Source organism: Cervus canadensis, chromosome 9, assembly GCF_019320065.1.
Source record: "Cervus canadensis isolate Bull #8, Minnesota chromosome 9, ASM1932006v1, whole genome shotgun sequence".
NCBI classification, from domain to species: domain Eukaryota; kingdom Metazoa; phylum Chordata; class Mammalia; order Artiodactyla; family Cervidae; genus Cervus; species Cervus canadensis.
Window position 1 is genome coordinate 39140552 of NC_057394.1, and position 24346 is coordinate 39164897.

The 24346-nt window shown below is 40.3% G+C and overlaps 1 protein-coding gene across 1 annotated transcript; it reads right to left on the reverse strand.

The window, feature by feature from the left end:
* Positions 1–5064: 5064 nt before the first annotated feature.
* KLF5 (Kruppel like factor 5) lies at positions 5065–24143 on the reverse strand. The gene is made up of 4 exons (XM_043478086.1): positions 23577–24143; positions 20373–21246; positions 19296–19355; positions 5065–6864 (listed from the first exon to the last, which is right to left on the reverse strand). Exons 1-4 carry the CDS (start codon positions 23826–23828, stop codon positions 6686–6688), a joined length of 1365 nt encoding a protein of 454 aa, XP_043334021.1. The 5' UTR covers positions 23829–24143; the 3' UTR covers positions 5065–6685.
* Positions 24144–24346: the final 203 nt, after the last annotated feature.

Below are 24346 nucleotides of genomic sequence, written 5' to 3' on the forward strand. Positions count from 1 at the left end.
GGGTATATCTTTCCTTTTTTCCTTTCCTTTTCACTTCTCTTCTTTTCACAGCTATTTGTAAGGCCTCCTCAGACAGTCATTTTGCTTTTTTGCATTTCTTTTTCTTGGGGATGGTCTTGATCCCTGTCTCCTGTGCAATGTCATGAACCTCCGTCCATAGTTCATCATGCACTCTATCAGATCTAGTCCCTTAAATCTATTTCTCATTTCCACTGTATAATCGTAAGGGATTTGATTCATATCATACCTGAATGGTCTAGTGGTTTTCCCTACTTTCTTCAATTTAAGTCGGAATTTGGCAATAAGGAGTTCATGATCTGAGCCTCAGTCAGCTCCTGGTCTAATTTTTGCTGACTTTATAGAGCTTCTCCATCTTTGGCTGCAAAGAACATAATCAATCTAATTTCGGTGTTGAACATCTGGTGATGTCCATGTGTAGAGTCTTCTCTTGTGTTGTTGGAAGAGGGTGTTTGCTATGACCAGTGCATTCTCTTGGCAAAACTCCATTAGCCTTTGCCCTGCTTCACTCTGTACTCCAAGGCAAAATTGGCCTGTTACTCCAGGTGTTTCTTGACTTCCTACTTTTGCATTCCAGTCCACTATAATGAAAAGGACATCTTTTTTGCCTATCTTACATAGTGGAAAGGAAATGGCAACCCACTCCAGTATTCCTGCTTAGAGAATCCCAAGGACAGACAAAGCTGGCAGTTGTGGTTTGTGGGGTGGCAAATTGTCAGACATGACTGGGTGCACACCAAGTACCTCAAGTATCTTAACATAGTGTTTTATTTTTCCTCCAAGTTGCTCTTCTCTGCTTAATCTCTTTCACATTAAATTGTTTCCTCAGATATCTGGTAATTCTTGGTTGTTTATTAATAGTGAGGGAGCAAATGATCTGGTTGGGCCATATTGTTGGAGAACTTGGGAATTTCAGTACATCTAGATCGTTCTTCCTGGGCTGGAATACTTTTCCAGCCTCCTGCCTGGAGGATAAAGGCTTGACTCCAGTATTCTAGAAATCAAATAAGGAATGGGTTCCAGCAACAAACATGCATGCTTATTTAATTCTCCTACTTTCTATTTGGCACTTCTCCCCTCAACTGGACCTGTAGTCTACTGATTTAGAGACCCTCTGCCTTTACCTTCTCCAGAGAATTCTCCAGAGAATAAGCAGATACATATCCATTCCTCAGTGTGGCCTCGCTGGTTATTTCCTAGTCACAGTCTTGATGATATAGCAGGAGTGGGGGGAGGGGAAGAAATGAGCTAGGTAATTAACAACTTCTTAGACAAACTTTTAACAAGTGCATATTGGCTCTACTTTAGAAATATTTGAGACTACAAATTCCTGAGATCTTTTGGGATTTTTGTGGGGATTAGAATTAGGTTTGTTCCTCGTTTTCTCCACCACTACTTTAGGATTTAGCTTTTTCAGTTCTGCTCAGCTTGTTGCCTCATCTATCTAGCTTTCCCCAGCAATCACAAGCTTGTTGGTATTTCTGTTTTCCTTTTTTACTCATAGGGTTATTCCTTAAAGGAAAAAAACTCTCCACTTTAGTGGGTTTTTTAAGGAAGCTGAAAAGTTAGATGTGTGTAATCTACCATTTGTTTTTCCTAGAAGTCTGTATAGTGTCTTAGTTTCCTGTTCAAATGTCTTTGTATGCCAAATAGCATTACGTTTTTACATTTATGTTCAAGAATATTACCATTTCTATCACCCCAAATGCTTTCATGGGGTGGTAATCACTAAAAGTGGTAAGTAAAATAAAGATTGCTGGTTTACAAAGAAAAAAGGACATTCTGAGTTTTCCTGTAGCAAACTCTTCTAATTATATATAGCTCTCATGTGATTTATTATGCTTCTTTTTGCCTTAATAATCATTTTTTATATAAATATTAAATAATTGCCAGGTTTTGTCACTGATAACTCTGGTATGAGTAAAAAGGGTGGGGGGGTGAGGGTGGGGAGTGCCTCCTATTGATTACTTTGAGACTACAGTAAAGAATCTAACCAAAGATGGAATTTGGTTAACTTCAAAGTAGAGACCAGATTTAGTAATGGAGAATAAAGCTCTGTTTTGTTATGTTACAGTCCATGAGTTAATCCAAAGAGCTCTGGTGGGCTTAGTTGCAGATAGGAAAAGGAATCTAGCTAGATTTTGAAGAAATTTTTATGTAGGCAGGCCAAGTCGTGCTTATCTAAGGGTTCTCTAATTGGATGCCATGAAGTGATGCATTTAACACAAGATGCAATGTAAGAATGAAATAACATAATGAAGCAAAACAGAAAACGAGGTAACTTGGGCAGGGGGTGGAAGGGAGAAGGACAACTAACTGAAGATGGTTAAAACTCAGAGCATTACTAACTTGATGTCAAATCACATCATTATGTTCTGGCTAATTGGAATCTTGTGTCTTAATCAATTTTCATCTAGTTGGGGTAGTTTGTTTATCAAGAGACTGGTCAGAGTATATTTGAATGCAGCTATTTATTTAGTGGATATGCTAATGATTGAAATTAAATTGCAGCTTTGAAAGTGTGTTAGACACTAAAATAATTCTAAAATAACTCTCCCTTTGAAAATTCACTCACAATGTTTGAAAATTCACAAGGCATTACCTGTTTGCCCACCTTGTAATCAGTTCAGTCACACACCTCATCAAGAATCCAGCACCAACACTGCATCAACAGGGCAACTGTGAAGAGGAAATCTGTTGAACATCAGACAGATTCAACCCCTTCAGGGCTTAAACCAATTCACACAGCACTGTAAAACTATTTTTGACATCTGCTTTATCAATCACTAAGAGCAGGAAAACAAAAGCAATCTGAGAAGTGGTGTTTCTTCCAAGGAGTTGACAATCTGAGGAGGAAAAACATACACGAAAGAAGTTGGAAAATATTCAAATGCTGAAGCGTCATCCTGTCTCCAAATGCAAAAGAGGTTCCACTGAGTCTGACCAAGAAAGACAGCATCTGAACTGAGCTCTGGTACACAAGGATGTGAACAGGTAGCTGGCAAGAGAAGAGAAAGGGCAGCTTTTTACATAAGGGAGAAAAGGAGACTAAATAAAGGCAGAGAGGGACTTCCCCAGTGGTCCAGTGGTTAAGACTGCGTGCTTCCAATGAACAGGGCGGAGAACTAAGATCCCAGAGGCTGCCCGGTCCGAAAAAAAAAAAAAAAGAGAGAGACTAGAAACAGTTGTAATCTGTAATCTGGAGTAAATTGGTACTGAAGCGTGAGGAAGCCGAATACAGTTAAGTGCTGGAACCAAAGCAAGCAGAACATTTCTACACATAAGAAAACTTAATTCTTACAATTATCAACTGAATACTTATCCATCTCTGATGCATCATTAGACATCTCTGTTTTTGCTTCAGAAACCTGGTAGCCTCACTTTCTATCTCAATTTCTAGAAATAAATTTAAGCCAGAGAAATGATGCTTTTCACCCATGAAAGAATGAGGTTCCGGCTGGAGAATGAACATGCCCTCTTCTTTAGCTAGCTGTGTTGAGTCACAGGGAGAATGAAAGGTCCAGTAATGAGGAAGGCTGAATAAACTTACAATGCCCAATTATGCAACTGCAATTTTACCTTATTTTCCTCACCAGGGATTTTTCCTCTTCTTGAAAATACATGGTAGCGATACTGAATTCTTTTTCCTTCACTCCAAACTTTATCCTAAACTTTCACTCTAACTTCTGCTCGAAACTTTATTCTAGAAGTTTGACTTATTGCAAAGATAATACAGAATTCCTATATACCCCACTCTTAGCTTCCTCTATTTCATACTTTATTCAAATTGCCTCAGTTTTCCCCCATGTCCTTTCTCTGTTCCAGAATCCCACCATTTTGTTTTTGTTTCATTTAGGTTTCTCTTGGCTGTGACAGCTTCTCAAGTTTTCCTGTTTTCAAGACCTTAAGTTTTGACTGCTGGTTGGATAATTTGCAGAATGTCCCTCGATTGGGATGTCCAATGTCTTTCTCACGTGTTTTAAGAGGAAAACCACAGAGGCAAAGTCTCATTTTCATCACATCAAACCAAGGGTATATACTATGAGAACATGACTTATCTGTTGACAAGGACCTTGATCACCAGCTCAGTGTCTGGCAGATTTTTCTAACTGTAAAGTGACCCTCTCTTCCCTCTTGGCCGTATCATACTCTTTAGAATAAAGTCACTTTATGCAGCCTGAACTTAGAGTAGGGAGTTAAATTCTACCAGAGACTGGATCTACAAAAACTGGAGATCTTCTGCAGATCTCTGATTTTTTCAATCATTTTTCAATTATATTAGCATGGACTCATGGGTATATACTAGTATACAAGTCAATCATGTTTTATACTGTTGCTCTGACATTCCTGCATCACTGTGGGAATTATGATTGCTTACAGTCTGATGTTGTAAGATACACCAGGCTTATTTTGTATGTCTAGAATCAGCCATGTCTCCAAGAAGCCCCAGTTCTTTTCACTGGAGGTGGCACTAGAAGCCAAGGTGTAGGCTCCCAGGTATATTGTTACTAGTGGTTAAAATCAACTTTGTTCTTTCAAAAGGAAAAAAAAGGAAAAAAAAGTTAAAAACCCTATCCTTGTTTTACCTCTGACAATACAACTAGGATATACAAGCAATTCTCTAACAGTTCGGTGGTTAGAACTCAGCTCTTCAACTGCTGGGTCCTGGGTTCAATCCCTGGTCAGGCAACTAAGCTCCCACAAGCCAAGAGGCACGACCAAAAAAAATTTTTTTTAACTAGGATATTCAAGTTACCTCCAGTGTCTACAAGTAATGATCTTGAAAACATAAAATCAGTAATCTATCTGTGTACTGACCAGAATAGGGGAAAGGAAATCAACATTCATGAAGCATGCTCCCCTTTATACTTTTGGTATTGTAAAAACAAATTCCTCTCTTCCACATTAAACAAAGGTAGATGCTGGTTCAAAGTGGGAATTACTTTTTTATTAACTGTCTGCATTAAACAGACCCTTTTAAATAGTTACGAGAGAGGAATTTGCTCACTGTTTTTGCTATGGGAGGGGAAGAAGGCACAACATGAATCTTTTAGGCACTTTTTATTTTCAAAAAAAAATTGTCGTTTATATATATAAACATTTCATTCTCTCAAAAAATTCTACAACTATACAGCTGTTTGCTCCATTATTTGCATAGGAAATGACCACAATACAAAAATAAGAGGGAAAAAGAAGCAAAACAGCAACCAATTTATGCTTTTCCTGTAAGTATGTTTCCACGTATAAACATTTTGAAGCCTCTTACAAAATATTTACACCATTTGTCATCTATGTACACGTTTTTAAGAGAAACTTTTCTAACAAACAAAACTATAATTTATCAAGTTATGAAAATTTTCTAAAAAAATTTACTATATTACCACAAAATAAATAAAGATAAACAATATTTTAAAAACAAAATTAAATTTTCATTTCAATTAAGACCCCTTTTGGCATTTTGCTTATTTATTCTGCCCTTTGGTTAACAGCATCAGTGTCACATTACTATTTTATATTGCATATATGTAGCACTTACTTCCTTAAGTTTTCAACATGTCATTTATAATTAAAGGCAGACACTGAGTCAGTGTTAACAATAGATTAACTAAACTGCACTGTAATTTAGGTAAAATTACTGTGTCTCACTGTATATTACATGCAAAGTCCACATAAATTGGCATTTAACCAATTGTACTGCACAAGCAAACATCTCAGTATATGAAAACTGCATCATTAATTCAACGTTTCCGTATATGAAAACTGTATCATAAATTCAACATTCCCAAGTGAAAACTACATATTGTCCTTCTTTTCAAAAATGATACTGTTTAGCTTATTGTAAGATGTTTTAACTTTTGAATATTCTATCTTTAAGCTCTTCACAATTCATATAAAATGTAGTTTGTATTTAAAATAAACAATCCGATTTTAATCAGTGCATGAAATCTGCTTTTGAAGTTCATTTGAGTGATTTATTTCTACCTACCACAGAAATGAATTTGGTAAGGTTTTAAGAGGTATCTTACCACAAGTTCTAACTGTAAATGTATTCATGGTTATTTTCAAAAGAATTATTTATGATTTTTTTCCCCAAAAGAATCTTAGAAAACGTGTAATAAACTATAAAGCTGATTTGCATATTTACAAAATTTTGAATAGCAAATATAGGCAACTCATATAAAAAACAAAACAAAACAACACATTTGTTCAATGGCTATTTGTGAATTGCCAGGTATGCTGCGTACCTCTAGAGAATTATCTTGTATTGAAAAAAAACTCCTCTGATGTCAAGCAAAATCTTGACACACAATCCAGCTGTCTTCTTGTGCCCAACGGACTTGTTTGCTAAACACTGTCACATTAAATGGTGGTGCTTTGGGAAAGAACACTGCAAACACACCCTTGCACGCCCAGCCCGCGCTGAAATGGGGCTGCCTGTCTGAGATGAGGGCATCTGCCTGGGTCAAGCCAGCATATAGCAAGCATTCCAGATTCGGACAAGGACCAAACACTTTGGTATTAACACAATGTATTCCCTGTTTTCTCAAATATACAAAATATACATTTCCAGTTTTGTGTTTTCGTTCTCTTTTATATATATATAGAATCAATCGTGTAGTTTAAACTTCTGCCGAGTGGGCTGCGTGGGGCGGGCGGCGCGGGCAGCTCAGTTCTGGTGCCTCTTCATGTGCAGCGCGAGGTGGTCGGAGCGCGAGAAGCTGCGGTTGCACACGCCGCACTGGAAGGGCTTGGCCCCCGTGTGCTTGCGGTAGTGGCGGGTCAGCTCGTCGGAGCGCGCGAACCTCCAGTCGCAGCCTTCCCAGGTGCATTTGTACGGCTTCTCACCTGCGCAACAGACCAAGGAGGCAAGGTGAGCGGGCGGCTGGCAACCCTGGACAAGGCAGGGAGTGTTGTCTGCAGAGGGGTTTCTTTCAAACTCAGGCTCTAGGGAGGAAGGTGTGTGGATTCCTGATGAACTAGAAACTGCTCAGGGCATCTAGCGCAGAGAGTCACTGTTTGGCAGAATAGTCCTTAATTAAGTACTCTGTGTACTGTTGAAGAATGGAAAATGGAAATTTTATGGGGGAGGGGGAGGCGCTAAATTAGGAGTTTGGGTTTAACCCATACACGAAACTATATATAAAATAGGTAACAAACAAGGATCTGCCCTATAGCACAGGTAACTGTACTCAATATTCTGCAATAACCTACATGGGACAAGAAGCTGAGAAAGAGTAGATCACGTATAAGTGAATCACTTTGCTGAACACCTAAAACATTTGCTAAAACAAAATACTGCAAATCAACTGTACTTCAATTTTTTAAAATTGTCTAAAAATTTCCTTTAAACAATTTTTAAAAATAAATGTGCAGGATGAATCAGTGCTCATATTTTTATGAGCACTGAGCTGCTCCTGCACATGTAAATCCATGAGATGACTAGACGAGCTTGAGCTCCTTTATTACTACGGTGCCACTATAATTTCTATACCAACCAACCCCAACTGAATCAGTGCAGGACTAATGGCTCTAAGGTGGCCAAGGGAGGAAGACATTCAAGGAGCTGCTCACGTCACCAACTTAATGGACCACAGCTGCGACCCTTTCCTGCAACAAAGTGGTCCTAAAAGTTTCTACATTAGCCACTGTGAAACGCCAGCACATAAGCCAGTTCACTTAACACATGGCTTTCCAAAAAGGACTAGCTCTTTGAAATTCACTCCAGTACGCATATATTCACATCTTCCCATTTTTCAGACCAAAGCAAAACAACTAGATAAAGATTAAAGCTGAATGGTGTTAAAACTTTATGCGTTTGATATTTAACAATTTCTCAACCAGATCAGGAAGTCTGGTACCAATAACTTAACTGTGGTGTCATGCACATTTAATTTCCCTTTGCAATGCACTGCACCAGAAAGGCTATCAAAATTCATTCCATCAATGATTTGTCAAATGCATATTATATGCCAGGGACTATCCTGAATACTTAGGATAAAACAAAAATGCCTGAACTCATGGAACTTATATATGTAATACATAAAAGCTTCAATTCAATCTTCCTATCTCTCTTCACTTAAATAGTGAATTAACACCTGAGCCACCACCCTACCCCTCTATCTGAGCCACTTCCCCACCCCTCTGCAATCTGTATTCTTCTTAATGTCGTCTAAGGTTTGCTAGTAACCTTTCAAAACTACTCAATATTGACAGCCCAAAAGGATTCTGCCCACAATGACATGCAAAGAAACTCCCAGGTTTGTCAAAGGCCTTTGCTGTTCCTCACCACAGAGCAGCTTCTGACTTCATGCAATTGCCCCACATCATTGTATATTTTTGATGTACAAACAAAATTAATGTCACCTTAAAAAAAAATATGACTTATGATCCCTTCTCCAGGGAATCTTCCCAACCCAGGTCTGCTGCACTGCAAGAAGATTCTTTACCATCTCAACCACGAGGAAAGACATACTATTTATAAGGCAGCCTTAATTCCCAGTTTTAGAATTAATTAATCCTATTTAAGATCGTATATTCCTCTAAATAAACCCCCAGACCAAAGAATCTCTCACTAAGCAATCACTAGTAGTTCCTCCCTCTATTGATGCTTACCTTGGTTATAATTTTCTATGAATTTAAGATGAGAATTTGTGAGGTAAATTTGCATCTTGAAGTACTGCTGGCTTACTGCTGAGTTTTTTTTTAATTGAAGGATAACTGCTTTACAGAATTTTGCTGTTCTGTCAAACCTCAACATGAATCAGCCATAGGTATACGTACACCCCCTCCCCTTTGAACCTCCCTCCCATCTCCCTCCCCATCCCCCACCCCCAGGCTGACACCGGAGCCTGTTTTTTCCTGAGCCCTACAGTAAATACCCACTGGCTACCTATTTTACATATGGTAGTGTAAGTGTCCATGTCACTCTTTTCATACATCTCCCCCTCTCCTCCCCTCTCCCCATGTCCTAAGTCTATTCTCTATGTCTGTTTCTCCATTGTTGCCCTGTAAATAAATTCTTTAGGACCATTTTTCTAGATTCCATATCTACGCGTTAGAATACGGTATTTATCTGTCTCTTCCTGACTCCACTCTGTATAACCACTGAGTTTTATACAGCATTTGAAAACTCTGAAGAGCCAAACTGCTAAATTCTTTAAAATGCTTTCCTCTGCTGGAGAAAAGCCCGCGTTGCTTTGAACACTGGTTACTTAGTACCACAGTGAAATTCAACTACCTTTCTCTGCCTGATTTAACAGGATCATATTCAGGAAGTTGTAAGATTATTCAGCTGAGGCCAAATTTTAAAAGACATTGTCCACATCAACCGAGATTTCCAGTTTGTGGTTAACGTATTTTTGCTGTCCTGATAACCACTGTGACTCCATAAAGGGTCACATAATTCATAACATGACTCCACAGCAAAACCCCACAAGGACAGGGACAGAAGGGCCAGAGCCGCCCTCTGAATTCGGTGCCAGTTATTTCCCAGGGGCTTTCTCTTTCAACTCCTGGAGTGAGCGTCCCTGAGCCACCCTGCCCTTCTCCCTCTCCTCTGGCTCCAAACCAACACACAAATACTTTTTGTTTTTAATTCCCTTTTTGGTTCCTATTGCTCCGTTTTTAAAATGCCCACCTCAACTTCCTTAAGTGTTTTTTTTTCCCCCTCTTAGAGTAAATTCAAAGAATTTAAGCTAATACACTTAAACCTTTTAAGTAACCAGAAATAAACCACTTTTCTTTTGCTTATATTCACATATATTTAATACACAGAAATGTCTTAAGGCCAGTAGTAAATGCAGCTATCATTCTTGTCAGTGTAAATCAAACAGAAAAAGTTTTTTTGCACACAAGTGTTTGTTCTTGTTCCCTGTGAAAAATAAATCACCAAAACAAACAGGTTGGCTAAATACTTCACTGTCATTTAACGCGAAGAGAAAGTTATTTCTGATGTCTGAGGCAAGGGAAAAAAAATTCCTAAAGTGCCCCGATTTAAAAAGGAGTCATTCTAGTCTTTTGAATTGAATAATTAAATGGCAAGAAAACTGAATTTTCAAAGTTTACTTAAGAAACAAGGGACACTAGACTCTTTTTGTTCACTATTTTTATTGGCTAGGAAGCAATAAACTGCATCAGTATTTTTAAAAGTTTACTTTACTGATTGGTTGAAAAACGGTAGCCATGAAAGTTTCTAAAACAGTTGGGGTTTTGCTCTCAATTTATACGTATCTATAGAGTATTCAGCCAAGAATACCAGTTTCTGGATGTTAGTCATGGGGCCGGAGCTTTACCACAGAAGCGAGGACAACTGTTCCCCACTTGGGGCAGTTTGTACAGGATCTGTTCAAGTGTCAACACCGCTCAAGTAAAACACTGTAGAGGAAGCTGGTACCCAATTTCTGGCCAAATAAATAGCAGATTCAGGTCTTTCTTCCTCAGCCAGAAACACTATGCATAGTACTTCTGGGAAACCAAACTAACTTCCTTTAAGTTATTTCAACAGGATAGAGCTTTCAAAAGTTTAATTGGATTTTTACAGAATCTCCTTCCAATACCACCAATTTAAAATATTTAGTTAAGCTCTTTCAACATCAACTGTATTTTTAAGTTCTCATACTGTTGTTAATGTGAAACTTTCCAAGGCAAGAAGAAAAAAAAGTGACAAATATGTACAGCACAAAAAACAAGCTTCAGCTTTATCTCAAATAAAGTATATACTTTCTCATATAAAATTACCAGGACTCTTTTACTACAAATCCTTAATCCTTTTATTTTAAAAGGACGGTTAAATATACATGTTGTCCATACTGATGAAGTCAATGTTATGCAAAACCATTACCAGGAGGAGGAGGGAGCAGGTAGACAGACACTGAGTGCATACTCCGAGACTCAGGTACTCATATTTCATTTATCCTCAACAACAGCTCCAAGAGTTAGAAGCAGAACAAGGAGGTCATGTTAGAGAAGCCTGGCCTGCCACTTTTCCTCAATGTTCCAGTTATATCCTCCATTAGCAAACACTGATACAGGCTCTGTGTGAATGATGTAAGGAATGCACAGATATTGTTCACCTCTACATAAAGATTCTAAAGCCTTTTGTCCAGGTCAGTTAACAACTAGCCTAATGGACTCAAAGCAGGCCTTAAATCCCAGACTGTCTGAAGCACAGGACACACCCTGGCTGAGCCAGCGCCCAAGGACACCCAACTTTCAGGACATGTGGAGTTCTGAGTTGTCCTGTGCTGGGACTGACAATCTCCAAATGTCACCTAATGATGGCTCTCCTTTACCCTAGGCTAAAGGAACCCTAAGCAAAAGAGAAGGGGACTACAGAGGATGAGATGGTTGAATGGCATCACCAACTCAATGGGCATGAGTTTGAGTAGACTCGGAGTTGGTGATGAACAGGGAAGTCTGGCATGGTGCAGTCCATGGGATCGCAAAGAGTTGGATATGACTGAGCAACTGAACTGAAAGGAACATCAATGAGTTAGCAGAATGTGTTTGCTAAGTATCTGAAAAGTCTTTAGTGATGAACTTAAAAATCAGCTATTTTTTTTCTGTTGAATAGACTGAAAAATGACTTATGAATCTACCACACTAGAATGGGAAGTTTCTCTGCTTGGCTGAACATGTTCAATAGATTCACACTAAGGCCTTTTCCTAGAATGTTCTGCATAGATTCTTCTAACAAAAGAAAAGTATCATAGATGGAAATATTTATCTAATTTATTTTAGGTAACCTTTTTGTTACAACAAATTTTCTATCTGGTTTCCTTCCTGATGCTAAAACTAAATCCAATCAATTATATTTGATAGAGGTCAAAAATCAGAATTAAAGTCAACATTTAGTAAAGGAGAGTAATATGTACTAACAATCATAACCTGTACCAGGTGACTTGCAAAATGCAAAGAAAAAGGCTTGGTCTCTGGCCTCAAATAGCTTAACATCCATATTCTATTCTGACTGTTAAAGTGGAATAAATTATTTCAATAGTCAATAGTGTGTTAGTCACTCAGTCGTGTCTGACTCTTTCGTGACCCCATGGCTCCTCGTTCATGGAATTCTCCAGGCAAGATACTGGAGTGGGTTGCCATTCCCTTCTCCAGGGGATCTTCCCAACCCAGGGATGGAACCTGGGTCTCCTGCATTGCAGGCAGATTCTTTACCATCTGAGCCACCAGGGAAGCCCCCCTTAAGCTTAATCCTTAGAATTTGAGTCCTTGATGTGCAAAATGAGCTCTTATCTCAGGAGGAAAATATTTTCATGCAATTCAGTAATCATCAGATCTTTTCCCATCACTAGAGACTTTCTAAAACAGTACGCTGCTGCTGCTAAGTCGCTTCAGTCGTGTCCAACTCTGTGCGACCCCATAGACAGCAGCCCACCAGGCTCCCCCGTCCCTGGGATTCTCTAGGCAAGAACACTGGAGTGGGTTGCCATTTCCTTCTCCAATGCATGAAAGTGAAAAGTGAAAGTGAAGTCGCTCAGCCATGTCCAACTCTTCGCAACCCCATGGACTATAGCCTACCAGGCTCCTCCATCCATGGGATTTTCCAGGCAAGAGTACTGGAGTGGGTTGCCATTGCCTTCTCCGTCTAAAACAGTATACATTCTAATAAAAGGTTTTTAAAAAAGAGAAGCATTAATCCCAAGATTAAAGAAACTCATAGGGAAATATTAGATATCTTTAAAAGCACAATGTAAGGTGATTTGAACTCATTAATTCATATTTTTATATATCTTTATCAGTAATTTTATATTAAAATTTTTTACTAAAGGTCACTGCAGTACACCTCCTATACTTGGCAACAGAAGGGCAGGCATTTCATTTCAAAGAAGTATTCGCAAAATGTACCTAATGTACATCCTGGGCTTCCCTGGTAGCTGAGATGGTAAAGAACCCGCCTGTAATGCGGGAGATCTGGATTTGATCCCTGGGTTGGGAAGATCCCCTGGAGAAGGGAATGGCAACCCACTCCAGTATTCTCGCCTGGAGAATTTCATGGACAGAGGAGCCTGGCAGGCTAGAGTCCATGGGGTCGCAAAGAGCCAGACATGACTGAGTGACTTTCACTTCACTTTACCTAATGTTTACTTGATCGAGTATCCCTGTCAATAACCTGCTCAGTTTAAGGAAACTAATTAAAAGGCTGTATTAAGAAATTCCCTTCTTTCTTCTGTGCTTGTCTTTAAAACGTGACTCACCTGATTCCTTCCAAAAAACCTATAAAGAATCCAAGAGAAATCATTCCACTTCTCTGTATTTCCATCATCACTTAAATTTGATCTAAATGATTGATCTGTACTGGCACAGATACTGCTGAATGAAGGCTGTATTCTGCCTCTTTACTAGCCATGAAAGTTCCTCAAACACAGAGACTGCCTTCTATTGCCATACCTCCCTATGCACCTTTGGTTAACCACAGTGTCCTGAGGCTGACCAACTTGGGAATTTTCATTCATGAAAAGGCAGGAAGGGAAAAGACAGGAAAGCATCTAAAGGCTACCATACTGTGTCTTTGTTTTTTCCACGTCCTCACCTGCGGCAGGGTTTTCCCTGGTTCCTTCTGCCGAGGACCACTGAGTGTTATCTGACTAAACAAAGAACCGTACTTTTAGCCTCTTCAGTAGGACATGCTCTGGATCAGTTTATTATCCATCCTGAAGTTGTACAAGGGTAAATCAACTCTACATAAATGAGTTTTCTTTTCCAGAATTGGACTGGATTTGAGGGAAACCAAGGAACTGTGGAGCTCCTCGTGCTGGTCAAAGACACAGAACAGGGGTCACTCTGTGTCTGACTCTTTGTGACCCCCTGGACTGGAGTCCGCCAGCCTCCTCTGTCCATGAAATTCTCCAGACCAGAATACTGGAGCGGGTGGCCACTCCCTTCTCCAGGGGATCTTCTCAACCCAGGGATCCAACCAGGGTCTCCTGCATTGCAGGCAGATTCTTTACCATCTGAGCCTCAAGGCTTCTGGACAAAAACATCCTCTATCATTGATAGTGTTAATGAAATACCAGTTCCTGATTCTCCTGACAAAAATGACATTCAGATTCACTTTCTTGTAACAAGAACCCAAAGTAGAATTTTTAAACAGTAAAGTCTCGGTGAAATATTTTACCTTTTTTAACCAAAATAGAAAAATTCTATATTTTCATTTTTCTAGTACTGAATGAGTCCTGATTATCCTTTCCTTAAATTTGCACTTAACCTGGTCATCTTGACCTGGAGATTCTTCCCAGCTCTAAAAGGTGTGCATTTATACAGTAGTCACAGGTATATTCTTCTGCCTGGATGTTTTTTAATGAAAGTTACCTATGGGGCACTTCTAAAACAGCAACTCACCTTAATCAGAGTTGTAAGAGATTCTTGGATATAAATAATACAGGCTGACAGAATAGGAATGCTGCTACAGAGATACTTGCTAAACTAGGACATTACTTTGTTTCTAATCTTTCACCTGAAAAGATGTAGGTCATCAAGTAAACAGCTACTACATTCTTTAAAACTAAAAATATCTGCCAAAGTAAAAACTTTTGGTGATTAAAATATTTTACTTTTAAAAACATTACGCTCCTCTATCTTCACAGCTAATTGTTTCTATCTCAACTTCTGCTATTCTATTTAGTCCATTTACAACTATCTTCTCCCACTAATCTATAAAAAGAAAAGGGAAGAAGAGATTCTCTTTGGATTCTCGAAAAAGTCAAAAACGTTTGCTTAATCAAATTATACTTCTTAACCTTCCACATGCTTTATCATCTCAAAACAATGTTTAATCAATTTCCTATGTAAATGTAAATGTTTTTCAGATGAAAGATCAAGTCCCAGAAGCAAAGTTAAACCTTTCCCATGAGTCATTAAGAAGAAGAAATTGTTTCTAAGCTTCTATGCTCATAAATACCTTTCCAGGCATCTAAACCAGTGACTCTTAGAGCCACTGTTTTTTTTTTTTTAATGTTATCTTGAACTTGTCAATATAGAAAAATAAATTTCAAAGCTGCAAACAAAGTAACTTAAGAATGTCTAACTGGTAACACATAACAGGCTAAATTGGATACTTTTTCCTGCAGTTTTCAAATATAAACTCAAAAAAATTAGTGAGTACTTATTTCATCCTGCAAAATTTTTTCACCTCTACCAACAATGATCTCTAGATCCAAACTGCATGATCTCCACTAAGGCTATATACATATATATGGAGACATATATGTGTGCACACATGTATCTAAAATCTTATTCTGATTTTAACTCTAAAATCATTTTTTAAGGAAACGAATTCCTTTCTATATTTTTTAAAATGTTTTACCACTTCCCACAGTTCCACAAAAAAAAGGAATAATTCATGTTCAGAACATTTTGAATGTTTTCTATTTGTGGGGAAGTGCTGCAAATAAAAATACCTTTATTATCAACATGGCCAGTATTTTAAAACAAAAATCTATACCTAAGACATTCAATGGATAGTAAGTGTAGAGCAAGTAACTAAATAGGAATTTATACCTAGGGATTTTTTAGTATACAAAATGAAACTAAAATCAACTGAGCAATAAATCTCTAGCAGAGATTATGTATTTTGAAGTACACACATTAATATAAATGTCATTAGAAAAGTGTTCTACCCAGGAAGTGAGACGGCAGGTGGGAATTTAGCCCCTTTACAAGTAGTCTTGGGCTAGAAATCTTTCCAAGGCTTACTGTGAAATTCTTTCTTAAACAAGGAATCCCAAATACAGCTGTAAGATTCTAACAGGACAGTGCTTCACCCAAGGTCCACTTCATGTTGTTACGTTATTTGTATGTTTCCATTTTTTGGGGGGGAGGGGTGCTTCCAATTGTCCTTCTCTTGTCAATCGGTGGCAGTCATTCTGGGATCATGCAGTCCCCATGTAGCAACCTGGGCAGAGTCTGGATCCAAGGGCTCCTGACCCTGCCGCCCAATGTGTGCCGCTCAGACTATGAACAACTGCTCACCTTCGGCCCTGCTCCAGAGAGCTAGCTGACAGATGACCACAAAACCTTACCATCCCCTCTTTTCCCAACTGCTTTACCATATACTCCAGGGTTAAGTGCACAGCCACACATGTGACTAAAACTGCTCAGATTTCAAACATCTGTATTCAGAGTGCACTGTTTGCTTTTTCAGAACTCTTTCTTTAGAAAGTAAGTACTTTTTACTAAAGTGTAAACACAATTTTCAAAGAAATTTCCACACTCAATGTAAAAGCCACATTTCAACTCATGGCATACCAAGAAACAAGGATCGGGTGACAAATGTTTCCAATTTCTTTTTAAAATGCTGTTAAAAGGACAAATATTTTTATTTGGAAATATATACTTCTTGACACTGTTGCCTAAGTAGCCATACTTATTGCTAATCAGAGGCACGGCATATAAATATATATATATGCTAGAAGTAACACAAAAACACTTCCACACAGGTAATAAGGATATCCCTATAGGCCAATAAATATGCTATCACATATATATAAAAGACACAGCATGGTCTTTACAATTTTTTCCCTAGAATAGAGGCAACATCAATTTCAGGTATTTTGTCTAACCATATAGAGCTTTGTATTATTTTTGTATATTCTTTCTGAATAAAGAAATCAAAATGTATAAACTTAGAAAAACTTGAATGCTAGAAGACTTCTAACTGCTATTTTCTACTCTTTCCTCTCGAATTTTTTTAAAAAATCACCTTGTTTCAGAAAGACTATGTCCTTAACGTTCGGTTTACAAGTCAAGAAGCATTTGCCATCTAAAATCCAGAATAAGCAATTAAACAGAACTCAGGTGTAGGTTGCTTTAGTTGCTTAAAACATTTTAAAAACATAAGGTAACTTGACATTTTAAAGCAATTACAATTATTTTCTAAAGAAGTCCTAGGGTCCTGCACATTCTGCCTATAGTGGCAATCATTAAAAAGTTTTTATATCAAAAATACAATATCAACATTCCCATATAAATTTTTAAAGTCCTCTAACAAAAAAAGCTAATTACATGAGAGAAGTTATTTAGAAATACCTGGGCCTTTAAAGGAAGAAGGAAAAAAAAAACACTTCGCTAGCTTCAGATACATTCATTAAAAAACGACACGGTGGGGAGGATGCAATGAGAGCGCACAGGTAATTTTCAAAGGCATTGTGTAGAAACTAAAAATGAGGAGAAAACAACCTCAATGCTCTATGATTACCCAAGAACGGGTTTAGCCAGATGAACAAGTCTGCCACAAACTCTCCTCGAGGCATCTGAAAGGCTATCAAACAAAACTTTATTAAACTGGATTACGGGGTCTCACTCATCAGATGTCAATGGACACACATTTATGATCAGGCGAAAAAGTCGATGCATGGGATTCAAACTAGGCCTACATCTTTTTAGTTGGTTTTTATCTTTTTTAGTATGAGCGTCATTAAGACAACCCACTATTAAATTTCCCTGCCAGCAGGTCAAGTTCCAGAAGCCCAGGTATAAGCATTCAGAGCACTAACCCCTGCCAGGGGTTGCAAGGCGATTTAGATATGCCCTGACTACATCCCGGCAATAAGCAGTTGATTGCATCGATATATGGAATCACGCTCCTCCTTTATTAGGAGACTTTAACCTCAGGAGAAACACTGTTTCCTCCTTCCTATCTCCCATTTCAAGGACTTTCAAAGGAGAAAGGACAAGAGCTCAAAAGTTCTGAAGTTATTTCCTCTCCTCAATCATAATTCAGGTAAAAACCCATTTTCAATGTTTCTTCCTAAATATATAACATATATTCTATAAAAGCATTGTTTAGTATTTCTATAGAGACTGTTTTCATGGTTTTGTCATTTGTATGCTGAAAACTTCAGATTGAGTTTACATGCTTAATGGATATTTAAGTATAAATATAACTTTTACTTTGGGATTCGGAGATAGCCTTTTTGTCTCTACCTAAAAACTTCAGGTTGAAACAACCCACTGGTTTCACTGATAAATACAGATGTCTTTTCTTTAAAAGCAATTTCTCAGAAAGCCCTGGAATCTACCACATTGTCGCCAACACTATTTAGATTTTAAGTAGCGTTTATCACTGGAATATCAAGCAGTACTTCCCAATGCGCATATGAAATGTCTGCAGCCATGTTCCTCTTTGAGCTCTATCTCAGCACTGACCTTTGTTCAAAGGCTTTTACTTTTTAATGCAGCAGTTAGAGATAACTACTTCATTTATCAAAACTCAATTTCCATAGTAACATCTAGCCTGGGGAGATTCAAGTCCTCACACTAATCCAGCAGCCCATTCAAAGGAACTGTTGAATACTTTGGTTTCCATAGCAATGATGGAATAAAACATTTTGCTAGGTCATTGCTTTTATTAGCAAACTTATTCTCTGAACTTTAGGTTAAAGCTGCATTTACGGAGAGGAAAAAAAACACAATCACTTTGTATAGGTTCTTTCCTTTAGGCCTATCCTTTTAAGAAAATCACTAATGGTAACCACCCATAGTTTTAAAAATACTTTGGGTATTTGGAGATTTTTACAGCTTGCCACCACCTAATTTCATCCTCAAATAAGTTCTGATATAAAGTTTTGAAATTAAAAAGCATTTTAAAATGAGTGTATAGATCTGACAAAAGTTTTTATAAAATTATAGGGGTTAAATATTTTAAACACGGATGAGATATTAGCTGGAATAAAGTCTCTCCCATGTACAATATGGACTGGCGTAGAATGTAAAATAGCTTTTAAACCACGACCCTAGTTTTGCCTGATTTTAGTATTTTTCAATTTCCAGCCCACCTTTTCCCAGCAGGGAAAACATGCTAAACACAGATATTTTAGGCTCAAGGTGAAATTAAGATAATTTATTAAGCAATTACACTTTACCTGCTAAATGGAAAAGGCTTTAGTGTTTGATGTAGTTTTATAGAAGCCAGCTGATCTGTTACGGAGGGAGAAAATGAGTTACACTTTTTTCCTTCAAGATAGGAATAGCAGTGCCATTAAAGTTTTAAAATCCATTAGTAAACATCGTTGTTTATGTTTGGGAGCAATTAATTCTATGTGAGGTGACAGGGCAAGGCCTTAATGAGGGAACATCAGCCTTCCTGGAACCAAACTTTTTCACTGAACTGAATTTTGAGCCAAGGCAGTGCTGAAAAAGGTAAGCCATTAAAAAATAAAAGTTGACAGAAGAAAGAAGAGATCAAACACGTGCTGGCTTTTAAAAGGATGAATACCACTTATACTATTTACACAACTCACAGAATTAACAAGAAAATTACATACCAGTATGAGTCCTCAGGTGAGCTTTTAAATGAGAAGACTTTGTATAAACTTTTGTGCAGCCTGAAATAAAGGAGAAGAACAGCGTGTCATTCTGGAGATCCTTTTGAAATCTTTACATCTGATGATTCAGTGTTTAAAATCGGGCTTTAAAGATGAAATCTCTCATGCAAGGAGATATTTGAAGCTTCAGTTTTAAGAGATGTTTTTAAGCATACTCCCCTATTACCTGATTAAAGGTATAAAGTGATTTGCTTTATGTTTCACTTTAGCAAGAAAGAGAGCAGACAATCAAGCCAAACTACAAATGGGAAATCTATATTTATACCAGTAGGTGCTTTATACTAGTAACACATACCTTGGTGATTTAAAAAATTTTAATGGCTCTAGAGCTGACAATGTTAAACCATTATCCAAGATGACTGCAATTTTCTGTACTCCCACATTTCTTGTTTTTTCATTTAGTATGTCATGTCATATCATGTACCAGAGTCAATAAATTATACCCTGTATTAATCATAAACTAGCTTATGCCAGCAACTTGTAGATATATTCATCACCGTCATCAATTTATACTTTGGGCCACATACCTCATTCAAGAAAGAGCATATGCTCACATGCTATCAGAACCAACCTTGAAATCTATTCTGTAGAGGGTCTTGTCTTGTACCAACCCACTCTTCATTACCACCCCTTCTTTTCCCCTGTGTTACTTAAGCAATCCCTTTCCAGGGTACTTAATTTAGAATTAAGAAGTCCAATTTACATTGCCACAGTAAACTAAGTGAGCAAGACTCTCATGTATTTAACATTAAAAAGAAAAGAGTTCAGTACCTTTTTTTTGCCCCATAATATTCCAAACTGGTTTTTTTTTTTAATACATCAAATAAGCACAAAGTAACTAAATGGTTACTTGGGTAAGGCCCTGGAGACTGGGATGCGACAAGAGCAGAGTAGGTGAATTTTTTTTAACTGTCAACCACTACTCTCCCACGTAAAGTTGGAATGAGAGGTGGAAAATGGCACACACGAACACACTACACACACACACTGATTCTTTAACCAGGTAGGATCACATACCCGGGTAATCGCAGTAGTGTATGCGCCGTTTCTCCAAATCGGGGTTACTCCTTCTGTTGTATCTGACAGGCTGGATGTTTTGCGAAGTAACTGGCAGGGTGGCAGGTAAATTTGGATTATGAATTGCCAGTTTAGAAGCAATGGTAGCAGCATAGGATGGAGGTGGGGTTAAATTCTGAAGCATCTCTGCTTGTCTATCTGGACTTCCAGGCTCTGAGCTTGGTGGTGATGGGGGGAAGTAAGTGGCCTGCTGGGGAAGAAACTGACTTGGCATGGTGTATGTGCAAGGGGGCATGCTCTGGAATTGCTTCATGGCGGTCGGCGGGACGGCGGAGGTGTGGGTGTTAAGGCCTGCCATGGCGGCCGACATTGAAACGTTAAGAGTGTCCATCACTGCTGTCTGGTTGGTAGAACTGGGCATATCTAGATCCGGTGTATTCAGGAGCTGATACAGATGGCCCTGCTGGGGAGGGACAGAGAGATGAAGGTCTGGTGTAGGAAGTTCTTGTTTGATGAAAATATTGTTCACCTCTGGAGCTGCGGTCTGGTGGGAGCTGAATATGCTGGTGAACTCGGGGAGGGCCTGGGTTGGGGCCGGAGGAGGGGCGGTCGTCTCACTCTGGTGGCTGAAAATGGTAACAGGTTCTGTCTTGATGTGTGTTACGCACGGTCTCTGGGATTTGTAGAGGCCAGTTCTCAGGTGAGTGATGTCAGGGAGGAAGACGTTCATGTTGATACTGTAGGGTAACCCTTCACTGTCAGTGAAGAACTGGTCTACGACTGAGGCACTGTCTCGTCTATACTTTTTATGTTCTGGAATTATAGAAACTGGAGGAAGCTGAGGTGTCAGGTACTTCTCCATTTCACATCTTGTCTAAAAAAGAAGAGATAAAAACATGTATAATCCACCCAATTCATCATCCCGGGAAGAACAAACTGTGCTTACTAAAAATTCCCCCAACAATCTCTATGAAAAGTACCAAGGCAAACTCCTCTAAGTGTGCCTTATATAAACATATCAGGTTTATTTGTCAACTGTGTAACAAATGGTTCATCAAAAACCTTACGAAACTGTTTATAACAAGTGTTTGGAAAAATCGCCGCCAGTCAGCCCCAGACAAAAAGTGAAAGAGACAAATCAAGAAGAAAAAGGAAGCAAAGAGAAAAAAATGTTCCTTTCTGACGCAATAATTAAGTATACTTTATCATCACTCATATACAAGCAGGATTCTCTGCTCCATTACAACTGAAAATACAGTATTGTAATAAGGCCAAATTATCTGTCTTATTCATGTCATATAGGTAAATCCAGTGGTTGAAAAGGAAAAAAACAACCCTCAGTAAACCTTTATGGTTAAGGTTAATATTGCAAAATTTCTCTTTTTTTTGCTTGGGTAGATATTGCTGAAATAGCTAATATAAAACATATTCTTTGTCTATTTAAGTGCCTTTTCCAGTCTACAGTTCAATGGAAACCTAAATACAATGTTTTGAGCAAAACACAGTATCCACTGAGAGAACAAACCAACTTCTCCACCAGTTTGATCTAAATGTTGATTTTAATCAGCAGATTCTGTAATTGGTTAATAAGATAATGAAATGTTCCTATTCATATCCCTATCTAAAACAGATCTTTAATTACCTAGGGGAAAACCATTCCTTTGGTAGAGTGGTGCTAAGGGGCCGTGGGTGGAGAGAGGCTGCTAGTAGCCAGCACAGTCATCAGCCAAACATTTATCGTGTCCTCAGTGGGCCAAGGCTCCATTCCCCCTCACTCTGTAAAAAGCTCAGTCATCCCTTATCCCCCTGTGTCTTCTAAGCAGCAAACTGACAAATGCCCACATGGTTTTAAAAGGGTGATTTTTCCTCTTTAGGACACAGTCCAGCTTGTAACTGGTCTCCCTCAGTCTTTTGCAGCTATCATCTTTCCTGGTATATATAACACAAACTTCTAGAATTTTTAGCACTGAAAGGAAATTTCAACAGAAACACACACATACGAAACAACACCCCCAACTAGATGCTCACAGAACTATTAACCGTGGCATTTTAACAAGTGAATAACACAGTCTTTTTTTTTTTTTTTTTCGCTACTACTTAATTTCAGCTATCAGACCCCGAGATCATTTCGTGTGGATATAGACTCGGGTTTCCCGCAAAGATACGATTTAAAAATAAAAACGCGCTGGTCTTGTGAGTCACATCTCTGACAAATTCCACTGCCTCTGCACAGCACGGTGACATTCGCAGACCCCCGGAGCAGGAGTTGGGTATAGCAAATACACAGTATACCAAGGGGCTATTAAATGAAGCGTCTTGAAATAAACCGAACTAAACCCTTTCGTGCGCTTTGCTCCCATGGTGGTTAGTGGTTTCTGATTTTAGCTCTTCCAGCTGTTTGCATGTGGGTATGTTTCCAATTTTTTTTTTTTTTTTTCCCTGGGACAGGCTAAAAGTCCCGGGAAGTTTTTTCTGGGCTATATGACTCCCTGCGTGGGCGAAAGAAACAGGCGGTTGCTCTAATTCGGCTGCCGGGCAAGTGTAAAAGCCAACTGCCAGCTTTCAACGCGGCTCCGGGAGGAAATTTACGCGCAGATGAAGAAAACAACACCTCCCGGTCCTTCTTTTTTTCTTTCTTTCTTTTCTAAGAAAAAATAAGCGCTCCAACACCACCTTAGCTTTTCTAACTCCCGTTTCCCAAAGGAGCCCTACGATCGCGTCTAAAGCAGGTTGCACCAAGCGATATAAAACTAGCACCCCGAGGGGCCTCCCTCCAGCACCCCCCCCACCCCGATTTGCGTTCCCACTGAACCCGGGACGCCGTGGGTCGGGACAGCGGGTGACCTCCAAGGCCAGGGCAGCGGGAGGAGGCGGATTTAGGGGACACACGGAATCGAGGGCCGGCGTAAGGAACGAGCTTTCATCCCCCAAATGGCAGAAAAACAACTAAGGTGCGCGTGAGCACCAGTTCCCTCCTGAACCTTTCCCGGAAAGAGCTGCCAGGGCAGACTCCCCACAGACTCACTCCTTCGGGTGCCCCCACCAGGCCAGGAGGGCAGGGCGGGGCTGCCCCCCAGCCCTGGGCCGCGGTGCGCCCCGACGCGCGCCCCAGCCTGGAGCGGCCCCTGTCGCCCGCGCGCCGCAGCGGCGGGACACGCCCGAGGCCTGGGAGGGAGGCGGAGGGAGGGGAGCGGCTCTTCCTACCTGGACCAGCTCCTCGGCGGGCAGCCGCGGGCCCGCGGCGGGCGGCGGCGCCGGCTGTGGCGGCGCGGGCTGCGCCTGCGGGTGGTGGTGCGGGTGCTTCAGCTCGTCGCCGGGGAAAAGCGCCGCGTCGCGGGCCGGGTTCGCGGCGCCCAGCACGGGCTTGAGCTGCGCGAACACGGGCTCGTCCTGAGGGGCCGGCGTCTGGGGCACGGGTCCCAGGCGGGCGCTCATGGTCAGCACCCGCGTAGCCATGGGCACTCGGGGGTGGGGGTTGGGGGCGGTTCCGGGCGCGGGGCGCGAGTCGAGCGCGCTTCCCACGTCGCCCACGCTGCTCGGGTCGGCGAGCTTGGCTCCGGACGGACCCCTCAGCTCACAAGCAGGCGCGGTTTTCAAAGGCGCGCACGAAAAGCCAAACTCTTCCGCTCCGCCACGCGTAAACGCCGACGTCCACCCGGCGACCACTTTCTCCCGCCCCGCCCCACCGCGTTCCCCAGCTCCCCGGAGTCCGCTCCCGCCACAGCCTGTCTCCGCGAGCGAGCTGCTAGCGCGCGTACCTGCCCCGCGACTACTGACACTTGACGCCCGCCTCTATTTTACCCAACTCCAGGGAGGCGGGGCCAGCCGGCCAGACTGGCAGCACTCCGACGAATCGCGGGGCCCCGAAGCTGGCCGGGCCTGAGCGGCTGGCCTATGAAAAGGGAGAAGCTCGGTCAGAGCCCCGCCTCCGCCTGGCGGACCGCACCCCTTTCGGGCCACGAGCTTCGCGCGCA

Bases quoted from the DNA above. Each gene is read 5' to 3' on its own strand.
- KLF5 (XM_043478086.1), bottom strand. From the start codon at position 23,828: ATGGCTACGCGGGTGCTGACCATGAGCGCCCGCCTGGGACCCGTGCCC. The intron at 21,247-23,576 runs GTAGGAAGAGCC...CTTCTTTTTTAG, and splicing joins CCGCCGAGGAGCTGGTCCAG to ACAAGATGTGAAATGGAGAA. The intron at 6,865-19,295 runs GTATGTAATTTT...TCTGTTGCGCAG, and splicing joins TCACCTGAGGACTCATACTG to GTGAGAAGCCGTACAAATGC.